The sequence below is a fragment of the Bos javanicus genome, chromosome 23 (assembly GCF_032452875.1).
Source record: "Bos javanicus breed banteng chromosome 23, ARS-OSU_banteng_1.0, whole genome shotgun sequence".
In the NCBI taxonomy this organism is placed as follows: Eukaryota; Metazoa; Chordata; class Mammalia; order Artiodactyla; family Bovidae; genus Bos; species Bos javanicus.
Window position 1 is genome coordinate 40114564 of NC_083890.1, and position 17102 is coordinate 40131665.

General features: G+C 42.7%; 1 protein-coding gene across 1 annotated transcript in view; it reads left to right on the top strand.

Moving 5' to 3' along the window:
* Window positions 1-3748: 3748 nt before the first annotated feature.
* The window catches only part of NUP153 (nucleoporin 153), a 74099-nt gene continuing 60745 nt past the window's right edge, over window positions 3749-17102 (top strand). The window contains exon 1 of the mRNA XM_061398779.1: window positions 3749-4418. Within this exon, the coding sequence (XP_061254763.1) occupies window positions 4305-4418 (114 nt within the window). The 5' untranslated portion in view covers window positions 3749-4304. The remainder of the gene's footprint in view (window positions 4419-17102) is intronic.

A 17102-nucleotide genomic window follows, 5' to 3' on the forward strand; every position in this document is an offset into this window, starting at 1 on the left:
AATCCTGAAAGATGATGCTGTGAAAGTGCTGCATTCAATATGCCAGCAAATTTGGAAAACTCAGCAGTGGCCACAGGACTGGAAAAGGTCAGTTTTCATTCCAATCCCAAAGAAAGGCAATGCCAAAGAATGCTCAGACTACCGCACAATTGCACTCATCTCACACGCTAGTAGAATAATGCTCAAAATTCTCCAAGCCAGGCTTCAGCAATACATGAACCGTGAACTTCCAGATGTTCAAGCTGGTTTTAGAAAAGGCAGAGGAACCAGAGATCAAATTGCCAACATCCACTGGATCATGGAAAAAGCAAGAGAGTTCCAGAAAAACATCTATTTCTGCTTTATTGACTATGCCAAAGCCTTTGACTGTGTGGATCACAATAAACTATGGAAAATTCTTCAAGAGATGGGCATACCAGACCACCTGACCTGCCTCTTGAGAAATCTGTATGCAGGTCAGGAAGCAACAGTTAGAACTAGACATGGAACAATAGACTGGTTACAAATAGGAAAAGGAGTACATCAAGGCTGTATATTGTCACCCTGCTTATTTAACTTATATGCAGAGTACATCATGAGAAACGCTGGGCTGGAAGAAGCACAAGCTGGAATCAAGATTGCTGGCAGAAATATCAATAACCTCAGATATGCAGATGACACCACCCTTATGGCAGAGTGTGAAGAGGAACTGAAAAGCCTCTTGATGAAAGTGAAAGAGGAGAGTGAAAAAGTTGGCTTAAAGCTCAACATTCAGAAAACGAAGATCATGGCATCTGGTCCCATCACTTCATGGCAAATAGATGGGGAAACAGTGGAAACAGTGTCAGACGTTATCTTTTTGGGCTCGAAAATCACTGCAGATGGTGACTGCAGCCATGAAATTAACAGACGCTTACTCCTTGGAAGAAAAGTTACGACCAACCTAGAGAGCATATTGAAAAGCAGAGACATTACTTTGCCAACAAAGGTCCGTCTAGTCAAGGCTATGGTTTTTCTAGTGGTCATGTATGGATATGAGAGTTGGACTGTGAAGAAAGCTCAGCGCCGAAGAATTGATGCTTTTGAACTGTGGTGTTGGAGAAGACTCTTGAGAGTCCCTTGGACTGCAAGGAGATCAACCAGTCCATTCTAAAAGAGATCAGCCCTGGGATTTCTTTAGAAGGAATGATGCTAAAGCTGAAACTCCAGTACTTTGGCCACCTCATGCGAAGAGTTGGCTCAGTGGAAAAGACTCTGATGCTGGGAGGGATTGGGGGCAGGAGGAGAAGGGGAAACAGAGGATGAGATGGCTGGATGGCATCACCGACTCGATGGATGTGAATTTGAGTGAACTCTGGGAGTTGGTGATGGACAGGGAGTCCTGGTGTGCTGTGATTCATGGGGTCGCAAAGAGTCGGACATGACTGAGCAACTGAACTGAACACATCTTTCCTGGAAGTTAGCTTACTATGAATTACTTTACTCTGCTTGTCACTGACTGATGAATGCTGTCCCATACACCAAATAACAAGCCCTGAACAAAGGAATGATTGTTGAGTCCCAGCCAATCTCCTGTGCTAGAAATCTTGAGTTTGGTAGGATGAAAAGGGTAAATGGGATGTGGCTACATTCAGTCTCTAATATATGTAGTGCAATTAAAGATTCAGGTACATATATTTCATTGGAAGGACTGATGTTGAAGCTGAAACTCCAATACTTTGGCTACCTGATGCAAAGAACTGACTCATTTGTAAAGATCCTGATGCTGGGAAAGATTGAAGGCAGGAGGAGAAGGGGACGACAGGATGAAATGGTTGGATGGCATCATCAACTCAATGGACAAGAATTTGAGTAAACTCCGGGAGTTGGTGATAGACAGGGAGGCCTGGCATGCTGCAGTCCATGGGGTTGCAGAGTCGGACACGACTGAGCAACTGAACGGAACACATCTTTCCTGGAAGTTAGCTTACTATGAATTACTTTACTCTGCTTGTCACATTCCTAGCTAAGAATCTTGAAGACAAACAATTGTATTGAAGAAAGATGAAGTGCTTTAGGAGGAAGAGATTCAGGGGGAAGAGAGTGCTTTAGGGGGAAGACACTGAAACACAAAAAGGAGGTAGATTAATTTTGTCCATCATGTTTGGGAAGTTTTTATAGTCTTGGTGGTTTTAGTCAGAGATGCCATTTGTTCTGTAAACCTATGCTTGATATGGCATGGTTCCTTAGGTGCTGGAAGGTACTACAAATTTCAAGGTACTGTAGGTTCGACTTCACATTTTGACGTATATGATTTATATAGTGATTGGAGTCATGCAGTTTGATGGTAGTTTGGTTTAACAGTCTTACAGTTAATTATTTGTATCTGATAACTGGATGCTATTAGATGCTTTCTAAGCAGTTATTATGAACTATATATATTCATTCTATTTGCAGATGAGGAAACTGAAACTTAGGAGACTGATAACTTCCCAGAGGCTACATAGCTACTAAGCGATAGACTTAAAATTAAGTGTGTATCTGTCTGCATAGTCCTGTCTGGCTCTTGGAGACCCCTTGGACTGTAGCCCTCCCAGTTCCTGTCCATGAAATTCTTCAGGCAAGAATACTGAAGTGGGTAGCCATTTCCTTCTCCAGGGGATCTTCCCCACCCATGGACTGAACGCTGGTCATCTGCATTGCAGGCAGATGCTTTACCGTGTCAGCCACCAGGGAAGCCAAATGGTCCATTAAGCCTATGTTTTCACAGAAGTAGATTTTCTTGCTAGTCATTTGGTTACTTTGTTTGAACTCTTACAGAAGAGTTGAGTTATAGTCTTGGCTTTGTCTGCCCAGCTAAGGGTCCTCCAGTATGCCACCTGAATTCTTTGGACCCCTGTCTTGTCTGTTGAATAAGGTCTACACCACCTGATCACCAATATCTTTTTAACGGTCAACTCTTAAAATATCTATACTTTGTGGATTCAGTGTTTGAGCCTAGCTCACTTACTCACTTTCCTAAATACGTCTTCTATTTGGGGCAAATATATGTACAGTTTTATTACTGCTAATATATCCTTTACCTCTCATGTGAGCTGACGGCTGTACGTAGTCATTGTACTCATATACTGCGTTTCCCATATACTAGGAAATATACTAAGTGCTCCACTTGGATGATCACAACAGTTCTATAAGGTGGATATTAAAGTTCCCATTTTATAGGGAGGAGGAAGGTTTTGACTTATCCAAGGTCAAACTAGAGTGGTGGAACCAGAATTCGCGTTCTTTGACAACAGCTCTTATGTAACAATGGAACGTTAATGACACTGTATGTTTTTCTAATTCTGCTTTAGGCTTAAAGATCATGAACATTGTTTTTTTCAACCAGTTTTTTTCTTTTTATAAGATAATGTTCACTCCTGTCTGATTTAACTATCTGCTCACTTTCTGTCCTCTTTACCAACCACGAGGAAGGAGAGTAAGAAGGTTACTGCTTCTGTGTTAAATGCGTCTTCTAAGTCTACGTTTATAGCCGAGCACAGGAAAAGGAACGGAACCCCCCTGGCTTTGTGCCTCTGCGGCAAACCGTGCCTCTCTCCTTCCGCGTCCATTCCGAGAATTCGCCTTCCCCCCGTTAACTACATTTCCCAGCGGCCCGCGCGGCCGAGAGCGCGGGCTCGACAGCCCTTCCTTCCTTCCTTCCTCCCTTTCTCGTCTATCAGCCGGTCGCAGCGTGATGACGCAGGCTCGCCGGGCGCTGACGAGTGACGGCGTTCTGGCTCGCGACCGCAGCGGCGGCCTTAGCAGCGGCAATAGACGCAACAGCGGCGACTGCAGGGACGACGGCGGCGACGACGACGACGGCGGCAGCGGCGGGGCGGGCGCTGTGCGCAAAGGGGAGGGGTAGGCGGGCGGCGCCGGCGGCTTCAACTGCGGCAGCTACACGGCTGGGGCGTGCGGAAGAAGAATCCCCATCAGCCGGCGGCCGAGTTAGGCCCGAGCAGCGCCGGGGGCCGCTCGCGTTGTCCTCTGTGGGGGGAATCTCCATAGAGACGGTGACACACACAGAGGCGGGGGTCCGCGGGAGCCTGCGGGACCGGAGAGCCAGCTCCTGGGCCTCTGTGGCCTCCCCCCCCTGCCCCCCCCACCTCGCTGCCGCCGGCGCGCGTTCTCTTCGCTTCTGCTCGCCGCCCCGCGGTTCCCGGTGGGCCTGGGCCCCCGCTGTGAGGGCAGCGCGGGCGGACTCTTGGGGGCTGGGGCCGGGCGAGGCAAGGCGGGGGGCGGGGGTCCTCTGAGGCCGCCTCTGCCTCTCCCGCCCCGGAGGGGGAAGCCGCAGAGGCTCCGCCATGGCCTCGGGAGCCGGAGGCAGAGGAGGGGGCGGCGGCGGCGGCAAGATCCGGACGCGGCGTTGCCACCAGGGCCCGATGAAGCCTTACCAGCAGGGGCGACCGCAGCACCAGGTAGGGGAGCCCCGGCGCCGTGTGTGAGGGGGGCCCTCGGGGCGGGGGGGTACTGGGCTGGCGGCGACGGGGGGAGCGGGGGGGGGCGGTCCTGGCGCCCCACGTGGAGCGTCCGGGAGGCCCCGGGCGAGGCGGCGGGAGCCGAGGCCGCCGGGGCGGCGACGGGAAGTGGGCTTGAGGACGGCCAGCCCTGCGGCGCACACGTGTGGCTCGGCCTCCTCTCTCCACCACCCACCCCGCCCCGCACCCTGGCCCTCTCCGCCCCGGGGCTTTCCCCGGGCCGGAGCGCAGGGCGGGAACACAAGTCCGAGGCCCACGGTGGGCCCGTATTTCTGCCCTTTTTTTTTTTTTTTGGCGGGGATTACGAGCTTGGGGGGGGGGGGGCGGTAATTACTCATGTCCCTCAAGGGAAAAGGGAAAAAGCTGTGGCTGGGAGGGCCACCCCCTTCCCCCAACGCCTGCAGATTTCTGGTCACCCGCGTTTCAGCGCGTGCGGGGAGCGGGGCTGCCCCAAGGACTCTGATCCTCACCCCGCCAGGGTACCTACCTACCTGGGGCTTGGCGGGGGCGCTGTTACAGGGAAAGTGGAATAACTTCTTCTCCATCCTTTAAATTCTCCATCTCCCCGTGGCTCTCCCCGATCTAAGAGTCCTGGCTTATTTTTTTTCTTCAACCGGGATATCGTTAGTGGCACTGGGGCATTTTGAAAGTCCCTCTCCGCACTTACGTCTTTTTTTCCGTCGCGAGACTTTTCCCTCCCCACTTTTGTCCAACCTTTTTCCCCCTCCTCCCCACACACACCCGCGCGTTTTATTTTGGAGACTAGAATTGGCCATTATGCACAGTTGACCGGGACTCCAGTTCTGATCTCATGCACAAAATATTTTAATATTGCAGTGGGTATTCTAGAAGTTTAGGTACTTTCGACACTACAGGAATGTTGGTGGTCTTGAAATTTAACCACCTTGTGCACTTGTGGGTGTTTGAAATTATAAAAATATGAGTTTATCCTCAGCCATTTGATTCTGAGAAAGTTAAGTATCTTTAAGTATCTTTAAGTTAAGTATCTTAAGTTAAGTTTTGCTTGTTTGTTACGGGGGATTGAGTGGGAAAATGTTGAAAACCTTCTAATAAAAGTCACTTATAAAACTTTTCACTGATAGTGAGGTAGGAAGTAAGTGTGGGCCTTAAACCTATAAAAAAGTGTATAGCAAAAGGGTCTGGTAACTTGTTGCATACTGTTAAAGGTAGACTTTTAGATTGCTTTATTCGGATGATAATAAATATTTAACAGTTAAACATGTTTGGTGCTGTTGTTAAATTGTATCATTAAAAACAGAATTTTAAAAGTAAAGATTTGGGAGAAGTTTCCTAATAGTGAAATTTGTAGTTTATAATGTTAGGTAGCTCTCTACTAATGGTTACAAGTCTTGACATTACTATCACCTCCCACCAGTGTTCCCCCAGATAGGCTTGGTTTTCAAATTTTCTTTGTGAGGAGCAAGATTAGAATTCAGGTCACAAGCCTGGCCCTTTAACCTAATCCTTTTGTTGGGAGGAAGTTTGACACATGTGCTTTCTGGTTTTTCTGAAAAAAATAAATGTCTGAGTGCTTTCCTTAGGAGAAAGTTACTACATAAAAAATGAAATGTAAATACAGATCATTGGATGGTCTGGACAGAGTTTAGAAAGAAGCTCCTATATTCTAGGTGGCAAAAGCCAAAGTCACACCTTATTTTTAAATATACTTGGATAAAAACTTAATTTGAGGGAGATGATGCCTTAACAGCATAACACTTGTGATCCAAATTGTCTTAGAGCTGATATGATTTCAGACTGTGCAGTTTTATTTTAAAGTTTGGTAATTTATCATTTCCCCCTGTCTAAAGTATTCAGCTTATTGCCACAGCCATTTAATTGAAAAAGTACATTTGTAGCTATTGAATTGAGATTAAAGGTGGGAGTTTCTTAATCTACTCTGTAGGTATTATTAGTATTGGCTAATATGGTTGGATAGCATGACTCACGGACTCAATGGACTTGAGTTTGAGCAAACTCCGGGAGGTAGTGAAGAGCAGGGGAGCCTGGCGTGCTGCAGTCCATGGGGTTGCAGAATTGGACACGACTTGCCACTGAACAACAACAGTTAGTATTGGCAGTTACTACCAAAGAAAAGTATCCAGGCATATACAAAAGAAGATTTAATTTGAGGATTTTTTAAAATCTTAAGGATGTTCTTTAGTCCTTATCAAAACTTCTGTGAACTTGTAGACCACCTGCTTGCTGTCAGCTATCCTAGGCTGTCACCTCTGTGTTTAGCAGCAGCTGCTGAGTCATCATGAATAGCATGGAGCTTCATGACATGGCATGTTTTATACTGATGTATTTTGATTAAACGTCCACTGGTTTCTGGGCAAAAACAAAGTTTTTTGGTTGTGCAGCTGAGGACTGAAAGAATGAGAGATCTGGCTCAGTTAGTGGGTCTTTGCCATTGCTTGTCAGGATAACTGGCTTGTGGAGTCACGCAGTACCTGTGACTTTCGCATGTGTTCCACTGACTTGCAATTTCCTGTTTTGACTTCTGGTTTAGCTCTGCTGAGGTATATCTAAAGTTTACATTTTTTCCTTTTAACTTCTGATCTTTAAAATGGCATCTTGCTTGAAGTTGTGGAGAGAAAAATTCATTGTCAGTTAACTAACTGAAGGGTGGTAACTTAAGCGAATGTGAAAAACAGCACTGAATGATTAAGTTGATCATTTTCACCTGCTTTCTTCCCTAGCCCTTAACTCTTAGCCCAGATGCATTTAGGAAATGGTATCATTCTTCTAGTGGGAGTGAACAGGTCCCTAAAGAGTATGTGGTTAGGTCTTGTTGCCTGTTCAGTCTCCTTTCCCATTTCCTTTTTATGCAGATTGTCAGGTCCAGAAAGTGAGCTCTGGAGAGGTCAAGCTGCTTTTCTTAATAGCCGCCACAAAAAGCTTGAGCCCATGGGCAAATCAGAACCTTGCCTCTTGAAGAATCTACTGCCACCTCCTGGTGAGAGGGGAACTACTTATTTTTGCCCTTGTTTGGGGGATGTGCTTCAGAGGTTTTGTCTTCTGGCTTGGAGCTAAGGGAATCCACTCATTTTATCTTCCTAGAGGCAGTTTGTCCTTCAAGTCAGTTTCTGCATTTAGCTATTTTTTTGGAGGGAGGTGAAAGCTCCTTTATGTATTCAGTAGCTTAGATCAGGAGTCTATAAAGTTCTTCTGTAAAGGGCCAGATAGTAAATATTTTAGGTTTTGTTCCTGCGTGTTCTTTGTTTTATAACTCTAAAAAATGTGAAAATTGTTCTTAGCTTGAGGCCTGTATGAACACAGGCTGAGGACTGAGTCTGGGCCACAGACTATGGTTTGCCTGGCACTGGTTTATAAGATTGTGTGGTTTTTGCTGTTTCGGTAGCTTCTGTGTGATATTTTGTCCTGCTTGGTATTGGATGGCTGAAGAGCATTCTCAGTTTTGAGAAGGAGGGATATTGAAAGATTGAATACATAACTCATCCCAGAAATCCCTGAGTTGTTTTTTACTTTTATCTTTATTTGCTGTATCCTAGATGTTTAATTAATACTGTCAGCAAAAACAAATGGACATAGTTGTTAGAAAAAAGTGCTGTAATCCACTCAGAGCATCTGGGTTTGAATCCTTGTTCTGCCAGGACTTGGAAAGTTCTCTCTGCTTAATTTACTCATCTGTAAAGTGGAAATCTGTTGTGAGGGGTTGAGTTAGATAATGTAAGTAAAGCTCTTAGAACTGGGCCTGCATATATAGTAAGGACTCATTGGAAACTGTTGTGGTTAAATAGAACCTTTTGATTTAAATGTTTAGTCTCTGATTAGTAGAGGTATCTTTCTTTTATATACCCAAATTCAATCTTTTATAGGCTTGTATTGGATTTTACGACTTGTTTTCTGAGTGATGAGGTCAAACCTTTAAACAGCCGTAAACTGTTTAAAAATATATTGTTTTTAACATTTTCCTCTTAGATGCCAGTCATTTAAGTGTATAGGAAAATAAATCCACATACTGTTTAATGCATAGTAGAAAATTTTGTTTGCGACGAGAAACCCTTGTGAAATAGTTTTATCAATTTACTCACCAATTTTTCTTATGACAAAAAAAAGTCCAGATGTCTCTCTTTCCTGGAAAGCCCTTTGAGGCAATTACCTATCAGTTTGAAATAAAATGGTCTGATGTCACTAATTAAAACCATTTCATTAGGCACACAATATTACTGGAAAGATGTAATGTTAATGACCTTGTATTTTCAAAAACGTTTTACTTGTAGCTACTTAGCTTATGGTCATGGTTGTAATATATTTTTGAACAATTCTTCTGTGTTGGGAAGCCCAGTTGAAAAGTCTTGCCACCAGATACAATTTACGGTATTCACTGTTTGAAACAGGGTGATAGAATGCTGCTTCTGTCTAAATATATTTCAGTTTCCCTGCCCATTTGCTTGTGGCTTAATACACTTTTACATCCAGTTTCCAAACAGATTGTGAAAGGAAAGCGACAGTATCTTTTTGGGGTAACTTACGGTGGGTTAAATTGCCTTAGGCTTTTATTGGGTCTCGTGTTGCTAGTTTGGAAGGTCTTGTAGGGAATCCTTTTCTTGCCCTTGTTAGATCACTGTTAATTATCTATTAATTCTACTTCTGTAATATGAATCTCTAAAAATAAGAAACTAAGCCAGGTCATGTTTCTCCTACCTGAATTAGTGTTAAAGAGCCTTAAAGGAGGTTGAAAATTGTGGCCAGTTATAGTTTAAAATTTTTTTTTGGTTAGAATAACTTGTATGCTCATGTTTTCTGACTTAATCTCTTGACACCTGATGCAAAGAGCTGACTCATTGGAAAAGACCCTGATGCTGGGAAAGATTGAGAGGAGGAGGAGAAGGGGATGACAGAGGATGAGATGGTTGGATGGCATGATCGACTCGATGGACATGGGTTTGGGTGGACTCTGGGAGTTGGTGATGGACAGGGAGGCCTGGTGTGCTGCGGTTCATGGGGTCGGAAAGAGTCGGACACGACTGAGCAACTGAACTGAACTTGACGTTGAAAAGAAAAATGAAACGTATAAAGAATGGATGGAAATCATTTACGTGGCCGGAAAGATTTAGACTTGTTGGATAGGGAAAGCTTAACTGTAGGTTGTAAAATGTGACAACAGCTTGGGTTAAATTCAGATTATTGGAATCAGATTCAATATTACTGCATTAGAATTTGAGTACTTTCTAATAGATACATTTTTGAAGTAAGTAATGTAAGAATGGATGTATTAAAAACTGGAAATAACAGAAAGACTTAGAGTAGCATCTAGGTTTTTACTATTTAGTGTTAAAGATATTTTATAATTAGATATTCAAGTCTCACATGAAGTCTTTGGTTCTTAGCCCTTGTTCTTCACTTGGGGTGGATGGAGCAAGGGGAAAACTGATTAGGGAGTCTGTTTGAAATGAGACTTCCAAAAAAGAGTGGAAAGGGAAGACTAGGGACATAGGAGCTGAGGGAGTACGGAGAGAGTTCACAGACCCCTGGAAGAAAACTAAGGGTCATTGACAAACTTCAACAAAATCTAGCCCAAAGAGCAGATAAAAATCAAAACAACAGTGTTTTCTGGGAGAATAGGGCCCCAGAACCTTCAAACTGAAGATTATGTTTAATATTTATAGTGAGAGACCCAGTAAAGTTTATGTGAGAAGAGATTTTATAATCTGAATTCTACTGTTTAATAGAGGATAATGTGAAGAAAAGAGTTGAATAGAACTGAGATCAAAAAAACTAGTAGGAACAGAGGAGATGTAAGAAGAAGGAAGTCTATGAGTGCTGATATGGAGAGTGTCCCTGCTTATTCTGAGATTGCAAATTGATGAGAAGATACATAGGCAAAGAATTTCTCTTTCAGTACAAAGGAGTTCTGCGTTTGGATTGTAGAAGAGCCTTGGGCCCTACCTCAGCCTTCTTTCATTAGCCCTTGAACTCAGGTTCAATGTAATTCAAAAAGCTAATGTAGTCACAGTACCTTACAAATTGAATGTACTTAATATAAGGGTATAGTATTGAATTGAATTTAACTTCTGGCCCCCAAATTGAGTACTTGTTCTAAATCTCAGTGGCATCTTGATAAGGTTTTTGTTGTGGTTTGTTTTTGCCAAATGAAGAATCCTTAGTTCTTGGGGGAGAAACCCAATCGTTGTAACCCGTCTCGGTTTAAAGTTTTGCTCCTATAATCCTTGAATTCAGCTTCATTACTTAGGATCATCTAGTGTAGACTTTGCTTTGGGGCTACAAGAAGTATTTTTAAGATTTTAATACTCTGTTTTGTTGCTTTTTCTAAGCCATTCATTAATTTTTTTCTTTGACTTTTCTTTTCATTTGGTTGGCTTTGTGTTATTTATCATTCCAGAGGATGGTTTGATTTTCCCATGCTCTTGGATAGTTTCACAAATTGTTTTTTGGAGGAAGGGCTATTAGCGTGGCAACGAAAATATTTAAACTGAAACTGTTACACCAAGCAAATGTATTATTTGTTTTTTGAATTCTAGGATTACTGATGTTTTTTTTTTTTGAAACTTGCCACAGCATATCACATGTGGGAATAAGAAGTTGGTTGAGTATTGCATCCGTAGATAAACTAAAATCATGCAGCAGCTAATCTGCACTGTACAGACCTGTTGCTGCGTTCACAGAGCTGATCCTCTAGCGGAGATGAGAGATTTGTCATTACCATCCCACTTGACAGCTCACCTCCACTTGGGAAGTACAGGGCACTGTTGGTGCATGTGAGTGAGTGATGGTCCTAGATTTGGAGGATCAGAGAAGCTTTTCTTTAGGAAAACTACATCACGTTATAATGAAGCCTCTGAAAGTGGAGAGAAAGCTACTCTGGTAAAGTTGGGCTTGAGTATTCACTGCTTATCAGACCTTTACTCCATGTACTTCTGTTTCCCCCTCAAGGTTAGGTTGTTTGTATTTAATATACAAGACAGGGAATTCCCTGGCTGTCCAGTGATCAGGATTCTGAGCTTTCACTGAAGAGGTTATGGATTTGGTCCCTGGTCAGGGAACTAAGAACCCAGGCTGCATGGCCAAAAAAAAAAAAGAGAGAATGTATCACAAAACGTTCTTTCTCCTGGGTCCATACAGGAAGCTGATTTACCCCATTCCTGGAAAGACCTGAAACGTCTTATCTAAATAACTCTTGAAAATGTTATTGAAATAATAACCTTTATCTCAATACGAAGGCCCTTATTTGGTAATACAATCAAAGAAACCTTTGGTAAGAAAATGATTTTTCCCTTTTTCTAGCTCTTTTTTTTCCTGACTCCTATTAGTGACTGAAATTCATAAAAATTGCCAGCCAAGGAAGTGCTTCTCCAAATCTGAACGGTAGATAGGGTTTCTTACTCTTTGCCTTGTTCTCTGCGTGATCAGGAGATTTCTTTTCCCTAGCAGTTCTTTAGGGCTTCCTTGGTGGCTCAGACAGTGAAGAATCCCCCAGCAATGCAGGAGCTGTTCTTTAAACTTCTAGGATCTGGTAGTCGATTATTTACTATAAATAAATGTGTTAAGTCTTTCAGTTCAGTTCAGTCGCTCAGTTGTGTCCGACTCTGCGACCCCATGGACTGCAGCATGCCAGACCTCCCTGTCCATCACCAGCTCCCGGAGCTTGTTCAGACTCATGTCCGTTGAGTCGGTGATGCCATCCGACCATTTCATCTTCTGTCATCCCCTTCTGCCTTCAATCTTTCCCAGCATCAGGGTCTTTAACAGTGTGTCAGTTCTTCTCATCAGTTGGCCAAAGTGTTGAAGCTTCAGCATCAGTCCTTCCAATGAATATTCAGGACTGATCTCCTTTAGGATGGACTGGTTTGCTCTCTTTGCAGTCCAAGGGACTCTCAAGAGTCTTCTCCAACACCATAGTTCAAAAGCATCAGTTCTTAAGCGTTCAGCCTTCTTTATTGTCCAGCTCTCACATCTGTACGTGACTACTGGAAAAATCATAGTTTCGACTAGATGGACCTTTGTTGGCAAAGTACTGTCTCTGCTTTTTAATATGATGTCTAGATTGATCATAGCTTTTCTTTCAAGGAGCAGGCGTCTTTTGCTTTTATGGCTGCAGTCACCACCTGCAGTGATTTTGGAGCCCCAAAAAGTAAAGTCTCTCACTGTTTCCATTGTTTCCGCATCTGTTTGCCATGAAGTTATGGGACCAGATGCTGTGATCTTAGTTTTTTGAATGTTGAGTTTTAAGCCAGCTTTTTCACTCTCCTCTTTCAATTTCATCAAGAAGCTCTTCAGTTCCTCTTTGCTTTCTGCTATAAGGGTGGTGTCACCTGCATATCTGAGGTTATTGATACTTCTGCCAGCAATCTTGATTCCAGCTTGTGCTTCATCCAGCCTGGCATTTCTCATGATGAACTCTGCATATAAGTTAAATAAGTAGGGTGACAGTATACAGCTTTGACATAGTCCTTTTCCGATTTGGAACTAGTCTGTTGTTCCATCTCTGGTTCTAACTGTTTGTTGGTTCTTGACCTGCTTACAGATTTCTCAGGAGGCAACTAAGGTGGTCTGGTATTCCCACCTCTTTAAGAATTTTCTGCAGTTTGTCATGATCCACACAGTCAAAGGCTTTGGCGTAGTCAATAAAGCAGAAGTTGTCTTTAATTGGGAATAAAATAGATTGAGAAGTATGCTTTTTTATGTTTTACTTCTCTCCTATGTTTAATTTTTCAGAATTCATACTATAAAGTAGATAGTTTTGAAAATTGATACAAGTGGCATGGCATTTGAGATAATGTCAGAAATAGTTAATTTTGTTGTTAAGCTTATTTTCACGGTTATGTTTATCATGGCCTTAGCTAGGAAACCTGCAATTGAATTTTTAGATGATTTTAGTACAGTGTTCTTCAAACTTTAATTTGCATAAGAATCACCTCAAGAGCCTGTTAAAACAGATTTCCATTTCTAACATGATCTTAGGTGACACCAAGGCTGCTGGTCTGAAGACTTACAGTCTGAGGACCACTGTTTTAGGTTTTGGAACAAAAGGTTTGCACATGGATTCTCTCTCTCTCTCACATGTGCATGCACACACACACCAAATGATCAAAGGGGAATTTTGAAGGATTTAAGTAGTTATTTCAAGTCTATTAGATTAAACATTTATTAACAAAGTTACTGGAAGCTTGGACAGCATGTGCCAAGGACACTTCTACATTTGAGTCTTTGCACTTTTTGCTTCCTCAGTCTATAATACTTCTCTACTAGAAATGTGCAAGGCGCCTTCCTCACGTTTTATCAGGTCTTTGCCTGTATAAAACAGCTGCCCCGTTTTGCTTTCCTGCTTTGTTGTTGTCCATAGCACCAAATCACCATATTGTGTGTGTTACACGTTACACTTTTTGTCTCCCTAACTTAGAATCTAAGTTCCAAGAGGGCAGGAACTTGTTCCCTGCTTTATCCCGTGTTCTTGCCTGACATGTAGTGTATGATCAATAAGTATTGATTAAATTAATTGAATGAAGTAAAACAATGTTTGCTTTTACCTCTGTGAGTTAGATAAGATTTTAAAATATTCATCAGGATAAGCCTCTTTCCTGGTCCATTTATGTACTGTCTTATAGAGATAAAAGTTGGATGTAACTTTTGGGTAATAAGTGCTTCCTGGGGAATTCCCTGGTGGCCTACTGGTTAAGACTTGGTGCTTTCACTGCTGGTGCTCCAGGTTTGATCCCTGGTCTGGGAACTAAGGGCTTCCCTTGTGGTTCAGTAAAACCTCTGCCTGCAATGTGGGAGACCTGGGTTCGATCCCTGGGTTGGGAAAATTCCCCTGGAGAAGGAGAAGGCTACCCGTTCCAGTATTCTGGCCTGGAGAATTCCACAGACTGTATAGTCCATGGGGTCACAAATAGTTGGATAGGACTGAGCGACTTTGACTTTCACTGGGAACTGAGATACCAACACACGGCCAAAAAAATGTGTTTTCCCCGAATGTAGCACATCTATTGTTGCTAAAGAAGATGAATCCAATGACCAGGCTGACTTTAATTTTCATATTAATTAGAAAGCAAATTTAACAAAAGTACACTGCTCTATCAGTTAAGGACCCAGCAAGAAACAGTTAATTCCAGCTGAAATTTCTTTTAAGAGTCTGCTCAGAGATAAATGCTGGTGGTTAAAGGAATACATAGAGGCTAGCAGGATGCTCAGAGACTAGCAGTAGTGGGAAGCTGCCGCCACCACTAGGACTAGACAAATAAAGGGAAGAAACTGTGTAACTGGAGTGGAGCAAAGGCTGGCTGGCTGGAGCTGTAGTTTTAAAGATAGAGTGTTTGAGCAGAGAGAGCCCAGGAAGAGAGACTTCACTTTCCTTCCTCCTCTGATAGCTAATGACCTCTAGAGTCTCTCATGAGCCACTTTGTTGAGACAGTCATCGAAGATGGTGTCAGGGAAGTGCAAGTGAGGACTGGTACAGAATCAAATCTGTGATTTGGTAGATTTTATTGTGTAGAAAGAGCTGTTTATTAAGAGAAATACACTTCCTGGTGGCTTTCCTAGTGGCTCAGAGAGTAAAGAATCTGCCTTCAATGCTGGAGACCTGGGTTCGATCCCTGGGTTGGGAAGATCCCCTGGAGAAGGAAATGGCAACCTACTCCAGTATTCTTCGCTGGAGAATTCCATGGACAGAGGAGCCTGGCGGGCTACAGTCCATGGGGTCGCAAAGAGTTGGACGTGACTGAGCGACTAACACACACACACAGATAGAAAACCGTTAAGTAACAGTACAGGTAAAAATCATGGCTAAAGTTGGGAAATGCTCAGGAAATAGTTATGTAAGCCACATTGTATTCAGCACTGTCTCCTCTAAGCTTTGTTTTTCTGATTGGTTACATAGTATTTTGATATATTTTAATTAGTGTCTGACTAGTGCTCCACATATACATGTTCCAGGTAACTGAATATTAAGATTTAAGTATACATAATTTTATTCACCTCTTGCAGAGATAATTGTATTGTGATTTCCTGAAATGTATTTAATTTCCTAATCTCTTTAACTAGATTGGTGGTTCTCAAAAATATAGCATACACCAGAATCACTTGTGAGGGTCTGTTAAAACAGGTGAGTCCTACCTCCTGGATTTAGTCGGGCTGGAATGCGGCCTGAGAAGATGCTGATATAAACGGTGAAGGGACCACATCTTGGTAACCATGAGAATTAGGGTTTACTGAGCTTACTGTAACTTTTCTTGATTTTCTTGATGACTTAGGATCATTTACCCTGTAGAGGGGTATTGAAGCATGGGGAATATTTCCTTCCGATAGTGTTTCCAGGTCAGTTTTGGCATCCTTATTTCGTTATTTCTGTCAAGCACATCATGCTTTCTTTCATCGTGCTGCTAGTATTTCCTCTCTCTCTCACTGTAATCTTACACTAAGCTGCTCTGCGCTGTGGTTAAATAAATTGGTTCATTTTAGTTTAAGAAAGAGGGTCTGCAAACAAAATTCATGAGTTTCAGTTACATCTATTTTGACTGTTAAATTTTTACTGGTTTATTCTCAACAATACCTACGCATGTGTGCGTGTTAAGTCGCTTCATTTGTGTCCTACTCTTTGTGACTCTATGGACTGTATAGCCCTCTGTGAGATTCTCCAGGCAAAAATACTGGAGTGGATTGCCATGCCCCCTCCAGGGGATCTTCCCAACCCAGGGATCGAACCTGCCTCTCTTAACATCTCTTGTATTGGCAGGCGGGTTCCCTAATGCTGCCACATAAGTGACCTTTGGTTAAAGATGGTGTTAATTTAATTTGTGATGTACTTGCCTCCTTAGGTGAATAGAGATCACAGGAATCTCTTACTACTTTTAGTAGCTAAATACCTTAGAGGAAGTCTACGCAAGACTTACTTTACATACTATACAAACTTTTCCTGCAGTGCTTCGTATCAGGTATGCCTTTTGGGTGCTTGCCTGGTGGTCCAGTGGCTAAAGCCTCCGTGTTGCCAGTGCAGGGGCTCAGCTCAGTCCCTGGGTGGTAACTAGACCCTGCAGCCACAGCTAAGGCCCAGTGCCGCCAGTCAGTCAGCAGACACGTATGTTTTCAAGTATGCCTTTCTGAAAATTTACATCTTGAAAGCACTTTCAAGTATTTTGGAATATGGGGGAGTAAATAAATACTTAAATATAAATAGCAAGGTAATAAACGTGTGTTTTTATAAATACTGAATCTTGGAGTAGGTATAGAATCTTTGCCAGAAAAGCCAGTACTTTGTAACACTAGCATAGAGAAGGGGAGCAGTGAATTTGTGTTTTTCAATAGTATTCCATGGCTGTTGGTTTCATGTGTTGCTAGAGAGTTTACAGATCTGTTCAAAATGTCTCTTTGGAGCAAAAATAATTGCTTATTTCCTAGTCGTTACCTACACCTTTTCGGATAATCAGAAGATACTGTCCAAGTGCCTATATCAGAGGTATCTTCCATCTTTTCTATTGACAGGATTTTTCAAGTCCTCTTTGTCTTGGGTTTGCTTTCAGGCTTTATGTATACTACCTTAACTTTATTGTTTTTTTGTGCCTGCTGATTCATTTTTCCCCTTCTGTGACTTTCTGATCCTATTCTGTGAAAAAAACCGTTGCC